Source organism: Muscardinus avellanarius (genome assembly GCF_963383645.1).
Source record: "Muscardinus avellanarius genome assembly, chromosome: 10".
NCBI lineage: Eukaryota > Metazoa > Chordata > Mammalia > Rodentia > Gliridae > Muscardinus > Muscardinus avellanarius.
Window position 1 is genome coordinate 28,099,227 of NC_137796.1, and position 21,907 is coordinate 28,121,133.

The 21,907-nt window shown below is 51.9% G+C and overlaps 1 protein-coding gene across 2 annotated transcripts; it reads right to left on the minus strand.

Annotated features, from left to right (window-relative positions):
- Positions 1–897: 897 nt before the first annotated feature.
- DRC7 (dynein regulatory complex subunit 7) lies at positions 898–16,838 on the minus strand (the record flags this gene model as incomplete). Of its 2 annotated transcripts, none has more annotated exons than XM_080703180.1 (17): positions 898–991; positions 1,079–1,218; positions 2,164–2,358; positions 2,525–2,635; positions 2,717–2,827; positions 3,384–3,599; positions 4,560–4,780; positions 6,380–6,508; positions 6,663–6,791; positions 7,470–7,542; positions 9,695–9,823; positions 12,513–12,731; positions 13,148–13,306; positions 14,715–14,909; positions 15,622–15,747; positions 16,055–16,216; positions 16,632–16,838. In XM_080703180.1, the coding sequence occupies 17 exons, from the start codon at positions 16,836–16,838 to the stop codon at positions 898–900; spliced, it is 2,616 nt and encodes an 871-aa protein (XP_080559306.1). The 2 variants fall into 2 exon arrangements, with proteins under 2 accessions (XP_080559306.1, XP_080559305.1); XM_080703179.1 differs by having other exon boundaries at positions 16,055–16,229; positions 16,609–16,838.
- Between the last annotated feature and the right edge of the window lie 5,069 nt (positions 16,839–21,907).

Here is a 21,907-nt window from a genome sequence, read left to right on the forward strand (position 1 = left end):
AGAGGACAGGGAACGTGGTCAAGGTGGGGAGGAAGGGCCGGTCCCCAGCACTAGATGAAGACAGTGCTGAGGTTTCCATCTGGAATGTCCCCGGAGGCTCAGTGTTGAAGGCCCGGGCCCCAGGCAGCATCCGTAACAGACCACTCAGTGCATCCGTAGCTGAATGGGTTATTGGGAGGTGGAGGGACCTGCAGGAGGTGGGGCCCTGGGGTTGGGCCCTGGGGATTGTGTCTTGTCTGCAGATCCTTGCTCCAGCGTGATACTGGCTGCCCAGCCTCCCTGAGGGGGCAGCTCTGCTTTGTCCTGTCTTTCCATCGCCTTCTGCCTCAGCACAGGCCCAGACTAAATGAGCCAGCTGACTATGGACCGACACCTGCAACACCTGAGCCCAAACAAATTGAATCCTGATTTTAAAAAAAATTTTTTTTGGTACCGGAGATTGAACCCAGGGTCATTCTACCTCTGAGCTACACTACCATATCTTTATTTATTCTTTTGAAGTGGTCCCACTACATTGCTGAGGCTGGCTTCAAACTTGCAATCCTCCTGTCTCAGCCTCCCAAGTACTGGGATTACAGGTGTGCGCCATCATACCTGACGCTAAGGTGTTTTTTTTTTGTTTTTTTTTTTGTTTTTTTCCCTGAGGCATCTTGTCACATAGATAAGAAGCTGACTCGTTGAAGGGAAGGAGAGAAAGACTGAGGCTGGAACTTTGAATCCAAGGTACAAATGCCAAGCCCAAAATGTGTTTATTTGTGGGAAAACTATGAGATGCGGGGAGATGGTGCGGCGGGGAGGCGAGGCACCCAAGCCGACAGGCGCTAGCCTGTGTCGGGGCTGGGGCCGCTGTGGGGAGGTTCCCCCCTTTTGGCAGCTTCCGCGGTAGTATGAGGGGTGTCAGGAAAATACTTTGAGGAACTCCACCAGGCGAGGGTCCTTGTAGAGCTTTTCCTCCAGTGCCAGGTACTTCAGTGGGGCCAGCTCCTTGTGTCTGAAGGCAGAGGGAAGGAAGGAGGGGTGAGGCCGACATTGCTGGTGGGCCAGCTCCCGACAGTCCCCGCTGGCTCCTGCCCCTCACCGGTTAAGCCGCTGCTCCAGGATGCGGATGCGGAACATGGCCTGCGAGCAGTAACTCAGGTACATGTCTTCATCCTCGGGCGTCAAGGTCACCTGGTTCTCCTGGTACCACTGCTGCTTCTTCTGCAGCTCCTGGGTCTCCTGTGGGTACAGGGAGATGAACAGGAGGGATGACGAGGGCTGACCCTCACCCAGGCTGCCACCTGCCCGGTCACCAGACAGCCCCATGAAGGGTGGCCCCGCTACCCCCACCCGCACAAGCCAGAGGGGCAGGGGCCAGGGTCACTGCACGCCTGGGGCGGAAGCTACTGAGGTCATGTTTAGAGGATGTCATGTCCATGAGGTCAGACCGGGTCAAAACAGGCAGTCACATGGCTCTGGACAAATTGCTGACATTTTCAGAACCTCTAATTTCTTGTCTCCAAAATAAAGACCCACTTCTGCTCCTTGTAGAGCTCTCTGTGAAGACTAAGTGAGATGTTGTGTGGGGACTACATGGTGTGTCTCCACCCCACAAAAATGGGCCTAGGAATTGTTACAGCGCACCACCCGTTCATCTGTATAACCCATCTGCCTGCCTGTATAGCCATCCATCCATTCATCCCTCTACCCCTTCATCCCTCTATCCTTACATACTCATCCACCCATCAATCCATCCCTCCATCCATCCATCAGTCCACCCACCCAGCCATCCTATCACTACCCTTTTCTCTACCATACCCATATACCAATCCATCCCTCCATCCATCAATCTACCCATCTATCCACTCCCCTCATCCATCTGCCCATCCATTCACCCAGCCATCCATCACTCTACCAAACCATCCCACCCACCCATCCATCCCTCTACCTATCCCCCCCACTCACCCACAGACTTACCCTTCCACCCACCCACTCACCCACCTACCCATACACCCAGTAAGCAAGAGTGAGGAAGAATAACTCCATCACCTGGAAAGCTAGGCGCCAACATACTCCTCCCCCTCTGTCCTTCACAGATCTGTGAGGTGATGGGCAGAGAGCCCTGGGCCCATTTCCTGTACGTACATGCCAAGGTCCCCTCCCAGCTCAGCCCAGGCCCCGTACCTTCTCGAAGCGGGCCTGGATGAGGTTGGCCTTGTCGATGAGCCGCTGCTTGAAGTCACTGAGGCACTCGTCCTTGAGGCGCATGGCCTGCCAGCGCGTCAGCTTCTCTCCGGGGGGCAGCTGGGCTAGGAACGGGGCCAGGTAGTCCAGCTGGGTCTCCACCTGCCGCAGGTGCTCCTCATGCATCACGCGCTCCTGGGGGAACAGACGGATCAGCAGGGCCTTCTGCGCTGGAGACCTCCCATCCAGCTCTGCATCGAGGGGCTGACAGCCCCAAGGCAAACCCCAAATCCAGGTCTCAGCAGAGATCCCAGAGCTCTCTGGGCCCAGCAGCACTGTCTAGGGCGGGGTGCTCGCCCACCATGGCCTCCCGGTACTCCTTGCTCTTCTCGTTGCGCTTGGTGTCATAGATGGAGATGGTCAGTGTGTGCGCCTCCTCCTCTTCCTCTCGAAGCTTCAGGATCTCTAGCACCTGAGGTGGGAAGGGACGGAGGTCACGGTGATGACTCCCGGCCCTGCCACCTTCCGCTGCCCACCCTCCCGGGGACCTCACCTCCAGCTCGGACTCCCAGACCTGGTGTTTGGACAGCTTCTCCTCGTTCTTCAGGTGCATCATGGTCTCGTACTGGTACAGGAGCTTCTTGGTGTGTTCCATGGGCTCCACCTGGGACCAAACCGCCGCAGTGATGGAGAGGCTGCGGTGTGGGGCTGTGGACCACTCGTCGGGTCTGCTGCTGCTCTTTCTAGCTGTGTGACCTCAAGCAAGTTGATTAGCCTCTCTGGCCTGTTTCCTCACTTACAAAAATTAAGGTAGTACATAGAAGAGGAACTGAAGATGTGCGATTTGACTAGGAAAGGGAGACCTTCAGAGGAGGGAAGGATTTTCTCCCCTCTTGCTCAGATTCACAACCAGAGTCTGTTGTGACCGGGTGAGGACCACGAAGAGCAGCCTCAGACTCCTGGGTTTTTATTTTGGTCAAAAAGATTATCAAAGAAGATAGAATTATAGATTATTACTATCTTTATTATCCTATTATTTATCCTATTATTATTGCTGAAGATAAGATTATTCCTCCAGATAGGAATTTTTTTATTTTCCCAAAGAGCAGAAATGAATTTTCTGGCCCGGGCTTCAAGAACAGCCATCCTGGTCCTCCCAAGTCGCTGGCTGGGGATGCCGGTGCCCGGTTCCTCTGTCCACCCCCCAAGGCCCCAGCCACCTCAAAGCTGATGCACATGTCCGGCGTCATGATGATCTTGTTGCCCTTGCTGTCCACCTCGGTGCGCCGCAGGAACTCGCGCTTGGAGGCGGTGATGTGGTCGCTGCGGCAGTGGTAGCGCAGCTGGATGCGCTCCTCCGTGATCAGAAACGTGCGCTCTGCCACGTCCTCGTCCGCCAGCTTAGCCGGGTTGCGGGAGAACCGCTCGGTGATTTTCTGCGAGGCCACAGACGCACAGGATGAGAGGGAGGGCTGTTCTGTGCGTGACAAGTGGGCACTGGCGTCTGAGTACCCTTGGGGCCCGTGTGGAACTGTTCCAGCCAGACGGCAGAAGCCACTGCCTCTCGGGGCCAGACCACTCCAGCTGCATATGGTGCTGGACTCCTTCGCTGACTGTCCCAAGAAGACTGCTTGCCTACCTCAAGAGATGGGAGGCTCACCACCTCTCCAGGCAGCTCGCTCCATCAGGAGACATCTCTTACCGCTAGAAAGAGTTTCTTTTAGTATGCAGCCATTAAGCTTAGTTGCCTCATAATTTATAATGACTTGGGGGGAGGGAAATGCACAATTTAATGTGAAATGGGTGCTACAGGGATTATTACCCCCACCCCAGATCTCAATTAAATTAAAAAAAAAAACTCTCAAGACCAAAACTATTAATCCACAGTAGTATCTGAGGAATACTATTCCAAGGTGTTTTTACATTTTTTTATGTTTCCAGTTTTTCCAGGTGTTTGGTTATAAGTGCGTGCTTGTTTATAAGAAGTAGGAAATAATGCCAGGCATGGGGATGCACACCTGTAATCCCTGTACTTGGAAGAGACAGGAAGATCTCAGGCTCAAGACCAGCCTCAGCAACTTAGCGAGACCCTGTTTCAAAATAAAAAATTAAATAGGATGGGGTGTGGAGCTCAGAGGTAGATTGCCCTTGGGTTCAGTCTAGTACCACACACACACACACAAAACAAAGAATAAGGAAATAATACCCTCTTGGCCCCGTGGTTGAGGGCACAGTCTGGCCCCACACAGCCTGTATATATTTGTAAACGCTTGACTTATAGAGCTCTGGAGTTGTCTCTGCCTTTCATGTCATCCCAGAACCAGGTGTCCCCATCCTGGGGCGACCTCTGTCTACCAGAGAGCAAGCAACTGTCCCCAGGACCGGCGAGCTCTTACCACCATGGGCCGGGGGTTCGACTCCGCACTGCTCAGAGTGAGCTTCTTGACCCTGGGCCCGAAGTTGATGTGGCGGTAGGAGAGGAAGTCTGGGCGTCCCTGATAGTACTCCGTCATTGTCCTGGGCGTCTCTTCTCGCTTTACCAGGCCATCCACACGGGCCGCTACGTAAAACTCCATGATGCGGTCCATCTCTGGCAGCATGGACTTGTATGCATGCACTGGGGTGGGGCGGGAGCCTGGCTGAGTTCCCGACCCCCGGCCCAGGGGGCAGACAGCTCTACATTACGGTGGGACAGCAGTTATGCAACAGGCCCCCTACTGCTGGGTAGTTAGATTGTGTTCAACTTTGTGGCGTCACAAGTGACACTAGGATGAGTATCTGAATCAGCCATTTGTTGTTGTTGTTCCTGCACATTATTTGCTAAAAACAAATCCTTAGCAATGGAATTACTGAGAATTTGGAATTGCTAGGTCAAAAGTATGTACATTTTAAGGCTTTTATTATACTTTTGTGTTGGGGGTTGAACCTAGATTATTGCATGTGCTGGGCAAATGCTGTAACACTGAGTCACACCCCCAGCCCAGGGCTGTTATTAATATACTCTGCCCAACTGTTGTTCAGAAAAGTTGAGCCATTTGGGGGCCTACCAGCCCAGCAGCGACAGGGAGCAACTGCCTGCTGCTTCCCACACCTGTTCATCCCCAACAGGACCATTTGTTTTTTGAGGTTGTTTTTTTTTTGTTGGCGGGGGGGGAGCATTCATCTTTGCCAACGTGAAGATTATAACATGATCTTTCTTTTTTTTATTGTGGTACTGGGGATGGAACCCAGGGGTATTCTACCTCCGAGCTATACCCCCAGCCCTATTTTTTATTCTTTATTTTGAAACAGGGTCTCACTGAGTTGCAAAGAGCCTCAGTAAAGAGTAGCTGAGGCTGGCCACAAACCACGAACCTCCCGTCTCAGCCTCCCAAATGCTGGGGTTACAAGCGTGCGCCCCCACGCCCAGCTGTAACGTGATCCTTCATTGGTTTCATTTTATCTTTTAAATTTCAACTACCAAATGATGTCTATCGTTTTTTTCAAATGTAGCCCATGCTTTTCTTTAGTGAATTTTCAGCTAGGGATGTTGGTTCTCTCCTAAGACATCCCTCTCCCTCCCTTCCCAGCATCCTGGGTACTGGGCCGAGTCCTCTCTCCACTCACTCTGCCCTCCACATTGACCTTGCATGGAGTGTTAGCTGGCCTCAGCATCTTTAGTCCCCTTAAATGTGACCCCCGGCCAGGCGTGGTGACGCACGCTTGTGATCCCAGCATTCGGGAGGCTGAGACTGGAGGATCGCGGTTCGCAGACATCCTCAGCTACTTAGTGAGGCCCTCCACAACTTAGTGAGACCCTGTTTCAAAATAAAGAATTAAAAAATAAGGCAGGGGGTGTAGCTCGGAGGTCGAATGCCCCTGGGTTCCATCCTTAGATCTGCAAAATTAAAAAAAAAAAATGTGGCTCCCGCTGTGTGCCCTCTCGGTGTGATTCCTGCCAGTCCCAGTCACAGGATGGGCACATGGCCTGGGCTTTGACCCTCCTGCAGGAGAACTGGCCTGCCGCCCTGGCTTCTCTGAGCTTCTCTGCCTGCCTGCACATCTGGTTTGCTCAGGGAGGCTGAGGCGTGCCTGTTGCTTTTCACCCAAGAACCCTATCAATCCCCAAATGCTGGTTCCTCCCCCCACATGCCACCTGTCTTGCGGCTGTCCTATGGCGTGCACAGGGCCCCCCAACCCCAGGCTCCCAGTTGCCCCGGCCACAGGGTCCACGCACCACGCAGGGCCTGGGGGTGGCCCGGCTTGAAGTAGTCAATAATCAGGCCTGTGGTCTTATTTATGTGTTTCAGCTCCAGTGTGTCCTCACGGTTCTGGTACCACTCCTTTATCTCCAAAATCTTGGTACCTGTGGGGGCCGAAGGATGCTCACTGGGCCATGGCCCTCCTCCAGCCTCTAAGCCATCGTTCCTGGCACAGAGAGGCCAGCGAGACACATACTTCCCAGGGCCACACGGCATGTTGGGGGACCTAGCTCTCCCGCCCCACAGCCCAGGCCTTACACTCCAGGTCCTCGTAGGTGGTGAGGCGGCACACCAGCCCATTGGTGTTGAGGTACGGCGCCCACTTCTCCAGCTGTGCCCTCTTGTACCAGAGCACTTTCTTCCCGTTGGGGCAGCGGGTCTCGAACGCTGTGGATGCAGAGAGGGCTGGGAGCTCTCCTTCTAGACACAAGGCAGGAGGACCAACCCCGTGGACAGAAGCCCAGGTCCACCTAAGAAGCGAGTCTGTACCCTCGCCACACCACATTATCCCTGCCAGGGCTCCTCCGCCAGAAAGACCATCCCCTCCAGCCCTGGCAGGGCTGACTCTGGGTCCTTCAAGACTACAGAGTCCCTATTTCCAGAGCCCTGTCTACCTCCCCCAGACCTTCACCCCAGCTGGGCTGGGCGCTCCTGCCCTGGGTTCTCATAACAACCTCTTTAGCACATGCCACCTGTGGGAACGGCCTGTGACCTCCCCGTGGGCCTGGGCATCCCAGATGGGCACCTCAGCAGTCAGCAGATGTGGACATGGGACCCCCTGCCTTCTCAGCCTGCCTCTTCTGGGTGCTGACACCATCTTCCCTAGGCACTGCCCACAGCCTCCTCCTCCAGGGGGTCTGAGGGAGGAGAAAGGGCTGAGCCCTCTCCTGTGAGCCAGATGAGGTGAGGCCCTGGCCACAGAGCTGGGAGTGTACACTGGGAAGGAGGACGAGGGTCCAGGGCAGCCTCTGCACAGGGTCCCCTCCCTGGCTGCTGCCACAGACTGTCCCAGAGACCCAGGAACTGGTTCTGGAGAAGGTGAATGGACAAGCAAATGGCAGAGACCTTCTGGGGAGATCTCGATCGGCTCCACCCACGAGGGCGGCATGTCGAAGCTCTTATCCTCATCCTCCTTGCCCTGCGGGGAGAGGAGGGGGCGGTGGGCCTTGGAGCAGAGGGCATGGCCAAGCTTCTGTGTTCTCCCTCTTGCCCCAGCCAAGCCCAGGTGGTCCCTCAGCTTTCTCGAGGAGCCAGAGGTCAGGAGCAAACCTCAAATACAGACAGGAAGGAGTCAGCTCAGGCCCGGGGCCTTCCCCCACACCTGCCCGGCTCAGATTAGCAACGCCTGTTCTGCGTACCTCTCTCTCCAGTCAAGGCACAGGTAGCCCCTGGTCAGAGGAGGGCTCCTGGAGCCAGGAGGACACAAGCCCCCGACTCTAACACCAGGTAAGGGGTCCTAGGCAAGTTCTTTCACCACCCGAGCCTCAGTTTCCTCAACTGTAACCTGGGCATTTGGTAACCACAGAAACCAGGTAGGTTTTCTCAGTTTAAAACTTTCTTCTACCTACATTGCTCAGGGCCGACACTTGCTCATCCTACAGTGACCTCTTGCAGAGGATGTTGGCAGAAGGTTCCGAGGTGACCAAGTGAGTGGGCCGTGGCTGGAGGCTGTGTTTTCTGGGGAACCACAGCTGAACCCTGACTCTTAGGGATGCCATCTGCCAGGCTTGGTGGTAACAGGGGTTCCAGGCACAGAGATAAACCGGGGCTCCTAACTGGAACTGTGTGCTCCAGCCAGAGGGGTGTTAAGGATACAGACTGGGCTCCACACCTAGAGACCAGCAGAGGGCGCCTGTGTCCAGAATTTACTACTCGGAAGGCCCTTTCAGCTCAGAGATGAGGACTCTCTAAGAGAGGTTACCAGGCATGGCTACAGCTGTGCCAAGAACATCCCACCGGCGGGCACGGTTTATTCTCACACAATCCCAGGAGGTAGAGTAGAGAGAGTCACGGTTGGACTCTCAGAGTCAGAATGTGCAGGTTCAAATCCAGCTCCGTCACATTCCGGCTGTGTCTCTTTAGGGAAGTTACTGACCCCTCTGCGTGCCCCGCCCTGTGAAAGGGCGTGGTGATGGGCGATGGCACCTGTACCCACCTGGCCGGGCTGTGGTGGAAATTTAAATGAGTGAATTCAGGCTGGGTGCCTATAGGAGCCCGCACTCCTGTAGGGCTCAGGGGGTCACATGAGCACTACCTGTAGCTGTGGATATTGTTTTGTGTTCCTCTGACATTTCTATGCTGAAGCCCTAACCCAGGACCTCTGAACAGGTCTGTATTTGGAGATAAGGTCCTGAAAGACATCATTAGGTGAAGTCATGAGTGTGGCCCTCATCCAACATGACTGGTGTCCTTAGAGCAAAGATTAGCACATGGATCCAAACAGAGGGAAGACCGTGGGAGGACACTGGGAGAAGACGATGATGGCCATCTTTCATCCCAGAAGGAAGCCCTCAGGAGAAGCCACCCTGCTGACACCTCGATCTTGAGCTCCAGCCCCCAGGACTATGAGACAGATTTCTGTTGTGGAAGCCACCCAGCCTGAGGTGCTTTGTTACGGCAACCCTAGCAGACTGAGACTTCTGGCATTGTTCCTGTGAATGTGACTATGGCCCTCCCCCACTTAACGTACAGGTGAGGAATCTGAAGTTCCCAAAGAGGAGAAGGTTTGGCCAAGGTCACACAGCCAGTGCTCAGGCCCCCGGCCCTGACCTCCTTGCATGGGGCCTCCTGCACGCCCGCCTGGAAGGCCCCTGGCAGGGAGATCACAGATGCGAAGCTGACGACCTGGGGAGGCCCCGGGCTAGTGACCTGCAGAAGATCTCATAGGACAGGCAGTGTGTGGGGAACCAGGAGGCTACTCAGGGTGAAACTGAAGGATGACCAGCCCTGGGGCTCCACTGGGCTGCTGGGGAGGGCCTTATGACCCTGCCAAGGGGCACGCTCTGTAAGGAGCAGGACAGCCCCAGAGCACAGTGAGCTGTGTAGGGGCGGGAGACCTGAGTTCAAATCCCAGCCTTCCTTTAACCAACAGGGCACTCCAGCAGGTTCACTGGATGCGTCTGAGCCTGTTTATCCTAAAGGGAGAACACTGTCTAGGTTCTTCTGCTCTGAGGAATCTATCATCGATCCCAATACACATACATGCTTTCAGGAAGATCTGTCGGGCTGCTGGAAGCAAGAGAGGGTGCCAAGTCCCCTGCTTCCCAGCTCCAAATTCCACCAAGACTCACCAGATTTTCCACGTCATCATCATCATTCAGCTCTTCATCCTCTTCTTCAGTCAAGGACAGGTGAGGCTTATCAGTCCCCAAGAGCATGTACTCCCACCTCACAGGGTCTCCCAGGTCAAAGATCAAGTCCTGATTGGGGAAAGGAGTCAGCAGAGTGGATCACACCACTCCCAGGCCCCCACTCTACGGGGAGAAGGGAAACTGCGGCTCCCAGAGGAGGGCAGCCTCCCAAGCCACGCCCACCTGCCTGGCTCAGCACCTCCCCATCATCCAGGCTTCCACTAGGAAACCCCAGGTGAGGAAGAGAGGATTTGGAAACAGCACAAGGGCAGGCGCAGGCTCTGGAGCCCGGAGGCCTGAGTGCAAGGCCTATCGGCTGGTGGCTTTTCCTTTCTGCACCACAGCTAAGGGGGCGGTGGACGCAGACCTTGCCTGTCTTGACCCTGTGTGTCTCAGGCCCCAGCACAGAGCCTGGCATGGGCAGGCTCTCCATAGAGAACCCTGGCAGGCCATTCCCCTCTCAGAATTGCAGTCTTAGTATGTGAAATGATATGGTCTACCACCAGAGTGCTGGAGGATGGAGGAGTTAGTGACCAGGGGGTTTCTGAAGGTGCTGGTTCTGGTTATGTAAGTGTGTTCAATGTGCGATAACTCAATGAGAGGTACACTTAGGACTGTGTACGTCTTTGTATACTCATGTGTGTATCAGTGCTATGTGTATAAGTTAACACATTCAGGGGAAAGTAGTTACTGGAAACAGGGGCTTTCTGGGGTGTGGGTAACGCTTCCTTTTTTGATTGGCTGCAGAGAACCAGGACATGCTTAAGCTATGTGCTTAAGGTGAGTGCACATTTTAGCTGTACTTCACACAGAGTTTTTGAAAATTCAGGGATTAGGACATGGAGGTTCCTGCAAAGACTAGGAATGGAACCACCATGTGACCCAGCTACCACTCCTCAGATCTTTCCAGAAGAATCAGCGTGAGAATACTATAGCGACACAAGCGTGCCTGTGTTTAGATCAGCGCAACTCACAAGAGTCAAGTTGTGGAACCAACCCAGGGGTCTGCCAACAGATGAATGGATCACTGTGGTGTATATACACACGATGGAACTTCACTCAGCCATAAAGAAGAACAAGATGAAGGGAAATGGATGGGACTAGAGAACTCTGTGCTAAGTAAGATCAGCCAGCCGCAGAAAGTCAAGGGTCATATGTCTTTTCTCATATACGGAAGCTAGAAAACTGGGAACAAAAGGGACTTTAGGTAAATGAGAGAAACCAGTAGGATAGGAGAAAGGGGTAGAGGATGGAGGGGAGGAGGGGAAAAAGAACTGATGAAGGAAAAGCTGAAATAATGCCTTGTCCATAAATGAAGACATCACCGCCAATCTCACTAACATGTTCCAGGAGGGAGGGAGGGAGGGAGGGAAGGAAGGAAGGGAGGGAGGGAGGGAGGGAGGGAGGGAGGGAGGGGAATGGGGAAGGATGTGTGCATGTATGATTGTATCACTTTGAATCTCACTATGATGCACCAATGAAGGTATATTTTAAAAACTTAACTAGAAAAAATTCAGGGGCTAGGGCTGTAGCTCAGTGGCAGAGCACAAGCTTGGTATGTGCAAGGTCCTAGGTTCAATCCCAAGCACTGAAAATTTTTAAAAAATGAAGATGGGCGTGGTGGCGTGCACGTGTAATCCCAACATTCACGAGGCTAAAATGGGAGGATCTGGGTTCACGGCCATCCTCAGCTACTTAGTGAGGCCCTCTGCAACTTAGTGAGACCCTGTTTCAAAATAAAAGAATAAAAAATAAGGTTAGGCGTGTAGCTCGAAGATAGAATGGCCCTGGGTTTCATCCCCGGTACCGCAAAAAAAAAAAAAAAAAAAAAAAAAAAAAAAAAAAAAAAGAAAGAAAGAAAGAAAAGAAATCAAACAAATGAATTCCGCCTACCCTTGTTTTGTACTAGGGATTACACCCAGGGGTGCTCACCGCTAAGCCACATGTCCAGCTCTTTTTATTTGAGACAGAGTCTCCCTAGGTTGCCAAGGCTGGTCTTGAACTTGCAATCTTCCTGCCTCAGCCTCCCTACTAGCTGAGATCACAGGCGTGTGCGTACCTCCTCCAGGAATCCACATCTTAAAAGGATGCATAAGTCATAAGAGGTGATCATTTAATCAAAATGCTTATTGAGCTGAACACTGAGGCTCCCACCTGTAATCCCAGGACTTGGGAGGCTGAGACAGGAGGATCACAGGTTTGAGGCGAGCCTAAGAAACTTAGATCTTGATTCAAAATAAAAAGAGCTTGAGGTATAGCTTGGAGGTAGAATGTCCTTGGGTTCAAGCCCCAGTACCCCTTCCAAAAGGAGAGGGCTACTGATGGGTGCTATAGTTTGGATCTGGAATGTTCCCCAAAGACTCATGTGTTAAAGGTTTAGTCACCAGCTGTGGCACTGTTGAGATGTGGTGGAATCATTAGGGTTTGGGGCCTAGTGGAAGTTAGTTAGTTCATTGGGAATGTGTACTTGAGGGAAATTTGGACCTTGACCTGTCTGTCTCTCTGTCTGTCTCTCTCTCTCTGCTTCCCGGCCTCCCTGAGATGAACGGACCTCCTCTGATGTACTGTGTATCAAAGCCTCATAGCCACGTGGCCAAGTGACCTCTGAAACCATGCACCCAAACAGACCTTCCTTCCTCTAAGTTCTCTGTCTCAGCTACTCGTCACAGCGACGGAGAGCGGGCTAGCACTGTGGGCAAGAGCATGGCCGTGGCCCAGCCGTGGGGAAGCCCAGCGCCCTCCTGGCCCCGCTGCACACCTTGCAGTAGTTCCAACAGTCCTGCATGTTCACCCAGTAGTTCTTGTGGTTCCAGAGACTCTCAATGCCCAGGAAGCGGGTGTCCTGGGGGCTGCAGCTGCGCCCCGTGAAAGGGTCGATGAAGAAGGTCTCGGGCACTTCACGCTTCCCTGACAGCACCAGGACCCAGGAGTGCACCCGCAGCCCATGCAGGGGGTCAGGCTTTGCCTTCTCTGCGTTCTGCACAGGAGAGGTGGGCAGTTACTGGCCAGCGGGGTGGCATGGGGGACCCCAGGGCCCAGAGGCAGAAGGTCAATCCAGAAGGCAGCACTGGCTGCTTGCCCTCCATCCCCACCTCTGGCCCCTGTGTTTTAATGGACACAATGCAAGGGTCCGACTGGGTCTGGGTTCATGAACTGGGCTCTGTGGGCGCAGATGTCAGCCTGGCTGGCTCTGTATGTTGAGATTCTGGGTGAGATTTCATCCCAGGAAAGGTAATGCTTTCCTTTGGTAAGGAAGGCTTTGGTGACTCAGTTTGGCTTCCTCATCCCTTCAGGGATAAGGAAGAAAACTGCTCAGTGACTATCACATTCTTTGCCATGGTGTCCTTGGCTGTCCCTTTCCAAGGCCAAGGGGTGGCGACCATGGGGACCCACCAGAAGGCGCTCCTCCTCCTCTTTACGCAACTTCTCCTCCTGGGCTCTGATGGCCTCCCGCCTCTTGGCTTCTTGATCCTGCTCAAACCTGCTGGTCAGGTCCCTGGGGGGCTTGATGGCGTACTTCTTGGGTGGTGCCTTCTCCTCCTTCTTGACGGTCTGTCACCCAGCAAGGGGAGAAGAGTCAGCGGCCCTGAGCCGCACCCTTTACATGCACCCATGCGTGGCTCTGAGTAGCTGATACCCCGCTGGCCCTGGACCAGGCTTGGAGCTGCTCCTCCAGCCTGTGGGCCCATGGCCCTCGCAGCAGAGGGGGCTGTGGAGGTCCTCTCACCTCTCAGATCCCAGTCTCGTCTGCAGAGTGGGTGAGAATCTTGGGAACCTCCTCCCAGACTCCTTCTGAGAAGTACAGACAGGCAAAGGCCTGAGCGAGGTGTCCATCAGGGTATGGCACAGGAACAGTGATTTCTCTACTGAGTTCTCAGTCCCCACTGCCCACCCAGGCTGAGCCACTGTCCCCCAAACAGGAGCCCTCACAAGAGGATTTCCTCTCAAAGAAGGGGAAAACTGTTGGGGGTTGGATTTCTCAGATTTCATCCTCTAAGGGTTTCATATGCCAACTCAAAGTATGAGTTTGCTGAGCCAGGAAGGAAAAGAAAAGCCGGTGTATATGTGTGTGTTTGTGTGTGTTTGTGTGTGTGTGTGTGTGTGTGTGTTTTCTGTATGTATATATGTGTACACTTGTGCAAATATGCATACATGTGTGCAAGTGTGGGTGTACAAGTGTGTACGTATCTGTGTGCATGTCTGTAGTATGACTGTTTTCCAAACATAGAGATGCTTTTAGCTAGGGATGGTGGTACACACCTGTAATCTCAGTATTTGAAAGGCTAAGACAGGAGGATCACAGGTTCGCAGCCAGCCTCACCAACTTAATGAGGCCCCCAGCAACTAGAGAGACCTTGTTTCCACATAAAAAATAAAAAGGTCTGGGGTTGTAGCTCAGAGGTAGATGCCCCTGGGATGAGAAAGAGGGGGGGAATGCTTTCATGACTCCAAAAATTAATATGAATTTAAAGAATATCCTTATGTTTGCAGCAGTTCTGGTTATTATGGGATTCTTGATCAACAGGTATAAAAATAGAACCACCACCCACTGGAGGGTTGCTAATTATTTTTTCTATTAAAAAGGTCCCTTTTACCCAGGTGGGGGAGAGCTGAGGATCACAAGTCTGTTTACCTGCCCATTACTTCCTCATATGCAAATGGCTGGATGGATTTTTATCCAACATGCGAGGTAAATGTGGAATAGTCTGACTTACGACAGAGGCCAGGTAGCATTCAAAAAATGTACCCAGTGGGAACACAGGAGCTTAAACTGAACTGGGACAAAGGGGAGGAGCCGGACGACAGGTATTAGGACCCGGGGAAAGAGAAGTCGCCGGTGAAGTACCGGCCCCAGGAAGCCGCGGGGCTGGCTGGTGATGGCACCGCATCCCTGTGGCCAGGCCAGGGACACCACCCCTGAAGGAGGCTGGGATGTCACAGCAGCCGCGCCCCGCCATACCTCCTTAGGCTTCACAGTGAGCGGGCACACCTCCCGCGTCAGGTCCATGTGGCACAGGTCCCGCGAGCCATAGCCGTTGACGCAGTAGGCGTCGTAGCCGGAGCCGATGAGCATGGAACAGAGCAGCGTGCTGAAGTCGAAGCAGTTGCCCATCTGGTACTTGAGCACCGTGGTCGAGGAGTACAGGTAGGCGGGCTGGCCACGGCCGGCCGGTCAGCACAGCCGGGCCCTGCTGTCCCCCAGACCCACCAGCCACAGCCCGCCTGCTGGCACCTGGGGAAGGGCCAGAGTGCAGTCTGCCTGCCTCGTGGAGGTAAGGATGGAAGGAAGCCAGGCCTACATGTGACCCACCTGTGCCCATAATTTCAAGAGGCTTGCAGTCTTCCTGCAGGGGCAAACTTCTGGGCCGTAGAAACTTGCAGTCAAATGCCTTTGGATTGTTAATTTTGTCTTCTGCCAATGCTCCCCTGTCTGTCTATCCTCCATTCTTTCGTCTTTTCCCTTTATTGTTCTCCACCTATTACCCTTTTTTCCTGCCTCCTTTCTCAATGAGAAGCTGACCCAGCCTCATCAGAAGCCCAAAGATGGGGCGGAAGGCCACAGGCAGCTGGGCACCCCCATGCCTTCCTGTGTCACCCAAAGTCACCAAAGAGAGGCCCTGAGGCAGAAAGAGGCAGAGGAGACACAGAGCCAGGAGACCAGGCTTGCTGTGTGTCCTCGGGCAAGTGGTTCTCTCTCTCTCTCTCTCTCTCTCTCTCTCTCTCTCTCTCTGGGCCTGTTTTCCCCTCGGGGATCTTTGTGGGAATGTGTGTCTTGAGCCCAGCCGAAACTCCTTCTCCCAGACCCTGCCTGGCTTCCCATCGCAGGTCTCCCGGGCCCCCAGATGCAGCCCATGTGTCGCACTTACAGGCTTTAGGGGGTCGGGTAGGGGCACCATGGTGAGGAAATCGGAGACAAACTGGGCACAGTCGTCCCAGTTGTAGAGGTCAGAGTAGGGCATCAGCGTGGGCCGGAGGGTTGTGCTCACGAACTTCTGCAAGGAGAGAGATGGTCCTGTGGTAGGCACCCATGAGACCCCACTTCTCTTATCTGCTAGCCCCAGGCCTTGATTCCCCTGTAGCCACCAGCAGCTGCCTCCCCAGGCAGGGCCTGTGTCTCCTGGCCCTACTACACACCAGGGCCCACACCTCCAGCCAGTTCCATCCTGTTGGCATTTGAGTTCACGCCCCCAAGGTCTAGAGACCCTGATGCACCAATCAGTGATTTGGCCAGAGACCTGGGAGAACCAGCCCCTCATCCCTGGGCTCCCCTCCCCACCCCGGCTCCAAGTCCTGTCTTACAGGCACGTCACACTCATTCAGCGGGTGCAAGAAGAGGGGCGTGCGGTCCGGGCACAGGTGGCTGTACTGGCGGGAGAAGTTGTCTGCTACCTGCAGCAGGTGCTCCTCCTTGGGCGTGTTGGTTTTGTACGAAAGGGGCAGGTTGGACGTGTCAATGATGTCCTTGGTGAAGAGCCTGCTCTGCAACAGGGGGGGCATTTGGTCCAAGGGAGGCTGCTCTTGGCACTGAGAGAAAACTCGGTCCACCTGAGCAGCCGTTGCCTTTGCCCCTCCTAGTTTAACCCCCATAGCTACCTCAGGCAGGCATCACTATTAGCGCCTGCGCTTTTAAATGGATAAAGGAATGGAAGCACAGAGAGGCTGAGTGACTTGTCCAAGGTCGCATAGTAGTGGGGAGCAGAGTGGCAGTCTGATAGCAGAGCCCACGCTCTTAGCCTCCTCTGGCTCTGTCCTGGTCCTGCTCCCAGCCCAGGGGCCACCATCCTGCCTGGCTCTCCCCATGCCCGGTCCTGGTCTGCCCTTACCAGGTCAGAAGTCCCCACCGACACACTCACAGGGGCTCCATTGGGGCAGGGGCCTCTGCTGGAGTGGGGGGCTCTGCTGGAATGGGGACCTCAATCTCTGATATCTTCTTCTCCAGGTCTCTGAGCATCTCCTGCGTCAGGATCGTGTTCTCCTTCTGTGTCTCCAATGGCCTCGTTTTCTCCACCTTTTCAGCCCGTTCGGCTGCCTCCTCCCGCTCGGCCTCCTCTTCCTCCTCCACCTTCTCCCTCAGGACCTCCATCCTGGCAGTCTCTGGCAGGCTGGAGATGGATGTCTCTGTGGGAAAAGACAGATGCACGTGGGAAGGCCCCTGGCCTCCCAGGAGGAGGTGATCCTGCTCACCGGCGCCAGCCGGAGGCATGGCTTCAGTGATTCCTGCCACTGAGTGCAGAAGGGATGCCTCTCGAACTTTCTTTCAAACAAGCAGAAAGTCCTGGTGTCGGCACATCAGTAGCATCTGCCAACACCTGAAAAGCCCCCCTTAAAACAAGGGCGAGGCAGGCCTAGGGCTTGGAGCCTGTCAGGGTGGGAGCAGTTGCCCCGCCCCTAACATGGCGTTGCTGTTCTTATATGTATCTTTACTGCTTCTCTTTCTGCATCACTTTATGATTTCTGCATATTCTAAAGCTTCCTATTTAAATAGATTTGTAAATTCCAATAAGTGACTTGGCTTAAAAATAATTCACAGTAATAAGGCAAAACAGAATATGGCCAAACAAATAAAGGTGGCAGGTGGATGATGCCATTTTCTCTAAACAGGAAACTGAGGCACAGGAAATGTGTGATGGCAGAGCTGCCACCAAGGCACAAGGGGCGGAGGGTGACCGAGCCCAGAGGGCACAGTGTTGTGTGGTCCACAGTGAGATGCCATGTGTGCTCCTGTGCCTTAGGGACAGCCTTGCCTGCGGCCACAGAGCAAAGCTGCACTACTTTGAACTGCTGGCTACCTACACAAAGGTCCAGCTCCCCTTTTACACAGTAAAACTTCAGTTTTATGGGAGGCGGCAGCAAGATGCCTGGCTTAAAATGCATGGCTCCCCAGACTCTCTTGCAGCTAGGGGCGGCGGCAATTGACCCAATTCTGGCCAATGAGCTGTAAGCAGAAGCCATTGGGCGATTCATTAAAGAGCCAAGTCCGGCTGGCCCAGACTGCAGCCCCCACTCGCCCTGTTCTCTGCCTGGACATGCTTATGAAGCAGGAGCTGGAGCAGCCAACCCACGACCACAAGGGGCTCATGTGTGTGGACCAAGGCTGCCCGCTAAGGATGGCCAGCCAAGAGATGGGGGAGCCAGGGTCCCCAGCGATGTGGCGGAGGCCCAAGTGCCAACTCTAGACCTCAGTGTGGGTGAAAACAGCCTCTACCTGGATCCCAGTCACCACGGCCATCCTAGATGACCCACCAGTCCCTGGTGGTTTAGAAGCAGGTTCTAAACCAGCCTCAGCAATTAGTTAGGTTCTCATCAACCCAGTGAGACCCTGTTTCAAAATAAAAATAAAATAGGGCTGTGGTGTAGCTCAGAGACAGAATATTCTGGGTTCAATCTCTAGTACCACAAAGAAAAAACCTTCCAGCCAAGCAGGATGGCCCAGGCATCAGATCCAGTTTTTGCCTCTTGGGGACAGGGAGGATGAGCCCAGTGGTAGTAATAACCATTCCAAGGCACTTAGTTTTCTGAATACCCACTCTGTGCCGAGCCCTGGGCTAAGGGTTGTGTGAAGCTTATCTCATCTGTCCTTGAGTGAATCTGTGAGGCAGACACTCTCATGAGACCCATTATGCAGATCGGAAGCTGAGGCTTAGGGAGGGTAAGTGAATTGCTTGAGATCAGAACTATAGTCAGTGGCAGATCTAGGATGGGAACCCACATGTTCCTGGCACCCAGACCCATGTGTTTCAGGGCCTAATGAGAACAAAAGTCCTGTAAGGGATGGTGGGGGCTGGGCAGGGTGTGCAAGGACAGAAACAGAGTGGAGAGGTCCAGGTATGCCCGGGCATCAGGGGCCAGAGCTTGGGGGGGGGGCACCGAGATGGCCACTGGACACCTTCAGCAGAGGTGGAGCAGGGACCAGACCTGCCACACATTATTCCCTGCCCACCCAGGCTGCCTCCTCAGCTACAGCTGTCTGGGGAGAGATGCCCAGCCTAAAGTTTCCCTGGGCCCTGCCCCTCCCACAGTCCTTTCTTGCACCCACACCCAGCAAAACCTCCTACTCCCCACTGAACACACACACACCCCAGAAACTTCCCCAGAAAAGTCAAGGGTGGAGGCCCCCAGAGAGAAGAAGCCCTCTCCCCAACGTCCCTCCTCCCCCTGCCAGGCAGGATCTAGCCGCCCACCCCCCCTCCTGGGTTTCCTCCTTACCCTGGCAGACCACTTTACTATCTGTTAGTGGTCTCCCTGGTAACAGCTGAGGGCAGGTCCTGGAAGAGGGGGCTTCTGGGAAATGTAGTCTTCTGTGATTGTCAGGTCCCTTGGCTCTGGTGTTGCTGGTATGGTGAAGAACCAGTTTGCAAGAGTTTATTGTAAAGCTTTGTTTGTTGAAATATTGTACCATGTCCCTACCATGTATATATATTTATATAAAAAATAAGAATATATAATATGTATAAAATATATAATAAATATTTAAACATTTTCATTTAAACATACTTAAATAAATATATTATATATTAATATATTATATAACATATTTTATTTATATTTATATATTATATTAATATATTATATAACATATTTTATTTATATTAATATATTAATGTATAATATGTGTTATATGTTATATATTATATTTAAATAAATATATACTATGTAATATATATTATAAATAATATATTAAATAAATAGATATTATAATATATATTTAAATATATATAAAATATATATACACATATAAAATATATTTTTTTACAGTACCGGGGATGGAACTCAGGGGCATTCAACCTCTGAGAGGCACCCCCAGCCTATTTTTTATTCTTTATTTTGAAACAGGGTCTTACTGAGTTACAAAGGGCCTCACTAAGTAGCTGAGACTGTCCGTGAATCGCGATCCTCCTGTCTCAGCCTCCCAAATGCTGGGTTACAAGGATGTGCTACCAAGCCTGGCTTATATTTTATTTTGAGAAAGAGTCTTGTGAAGTTGCCTAGGCTGGCTTCGAACTGTGATCTTCCAGCCTCAGCCTTCTAAGTAGCTGGGATTACAGGTGTCTACCATCACACTCAGCAGTTGTTAGCTTTGAGACATTTTTATGAACTAGTTGTTGAACATAATATTATTAAAAATTAAATAAAGCTGGGCACAGTGGTGCATGCATGTAATTCCTGTACTTGGGAAGCTGGGACAGGAGGATTGCAGGTTCAAGGCCAGAATGTGGTAACTTAGCAAGACGCTGTTTCAAAATAAAAATAATAAAAAGTCCTAGAGGTATGGCTCAAAGGTTAGACTCTCAGTAACACAAACAAAATATTAAATAATAAAAACCTACCAGAGCCGGGCGTGGTGGCACACGCTTGTAATCCCCACGCTTGGGAGGCTGAGACAGGAGGATCATGCAGGTTCGAAGCCAGCCTCAGCTGGCTTAAGAGAGAGAAAGAGAGACCCTGTTTCCAAATAAAATATAAAATAGGTCTGAGAGTGTAGCCCGGAGGTAGAAGGCCCCTGGGTTCCATCCCCAGTACCACCAAAACAAAAACAAAAACAAAAACAAAAACCTATCAGTATGGCATTCTATTAAAAATAAAGCAATAAATACTCAAAACTTCACTTTCTAATTATTTTACTATCATTTGTGTATTTTTTTTTTCTTCTAGTACTGGGGATTGAACTCAAGACATTCTACTTGTGAGCTACATCCCTACCTACATTTAATTTTTATTTTTGAACAAGGTCTTGCTAAGTTGCTGAGGCTGGCCTTGTACCTGCAATCCTATTATCTCAGCCTCCCAAATACTGTGATCGCAGGCGTGCACCACTGCGCCAGCCCATCTGTGTTCCTGAGGTGACTTGTGCTTCTCATTTCTGCAGATAGAAATGCTACGCAATGGTGAGTTGCTTTGGATCAGTCCCTGAGTTCTGCCCAGTGATGTCACGCAACCCTGCGAGACTGGCTGTGGGGTTATTCACACCCCAGAAGTTGGCAAATGATAACTTCTTTTTCTTGCTCAGGAAGCCGTGTGTGTGTGTGTGTGTGTGTGTGTGTGTGTGTGTGTGTGTGTTTGTGTGTATGTTATTTGGATTGAACATAGGGGTGTTCTACCACCGAACTACCCCCCCAGCCCCTTTAACTTTTTTTTTTTAAGCAGGTCACTAAGTTGCCCAGTATGGCCTTGAACCTGTGATTGCAAGCATGTGTCAATGGGCCTGGCTAGGAAATCAATTATTAAACCTTTTCAAGCTGCCTCTGCCCCACTGCCGGCGCAATGGAGGTCTGATCGAGACAGGCAGAAACCAGAGGAGGCCTGGGGTAGCTGCCTCTGTGGAGACAGATCTCCAGGCTACCTGGTTGAGTTCTAACATAGGCTGGGCCTATGATTTAGTAGAAAACTTCTTAGGACAAGGAAAGCTCACATATTAGGTTAGCAACCCATAAAAATGTTTAATTTTAATTTTTTTTAACAATTCAGAGGAGGTTTGGAGATGTAGCTCAGTGGCAGAGCACTTACATAGCATATATAAGGCTCTGGGTTCAATCCCCAGCAACACCACAAGAAAAAATGAATAGAATCATAATGAATATATAATTGTTAGATTATGTTTGTCTGTACCATTGCAGTTATAAAACATAATTTTTTCTCTTTTTTGGAGAAAGGGGCCCATAAAAGTCACAATATGGACTTGTTTGTGGCTATATAATGAGTTCAGATAATTCTTGCTAACGTCCTGACAAAGTTGTGTAATTGCTATTATTGTTAGAAATTTAAGAATCATTTCAATTTTTAATAAAAAAGAATGATTTCCTCTCTTTCTGATTGGAGTACTATTCAGCCATAATAATAATGTATGAAGATTCTATTAGTTTTCTGCTAGTATAACAAAATACCCCAGAAAATCAACTTCAAAAGAGGAAAATCAGCCGGTTGTGTTGCTGCACGCCTGTAATCCCAATTCTTGGAAGCTGAGAGAGGAAAATCACAGCTTTGAGGAGAGCTTCAGGAACATAGCAAGATGTTCAGAAACCTAGCGAGACCTTATTTCAAAATAAAAATAAAGTAGTGCTAGGGGTGTAGCTCAGAGGTAGAATGTCCCTGGGTTCAATTCGTGTAAAAAAAAAAAAAATTCAGTACCATGGAGAGAGAGAGAGAGAGAGAGAG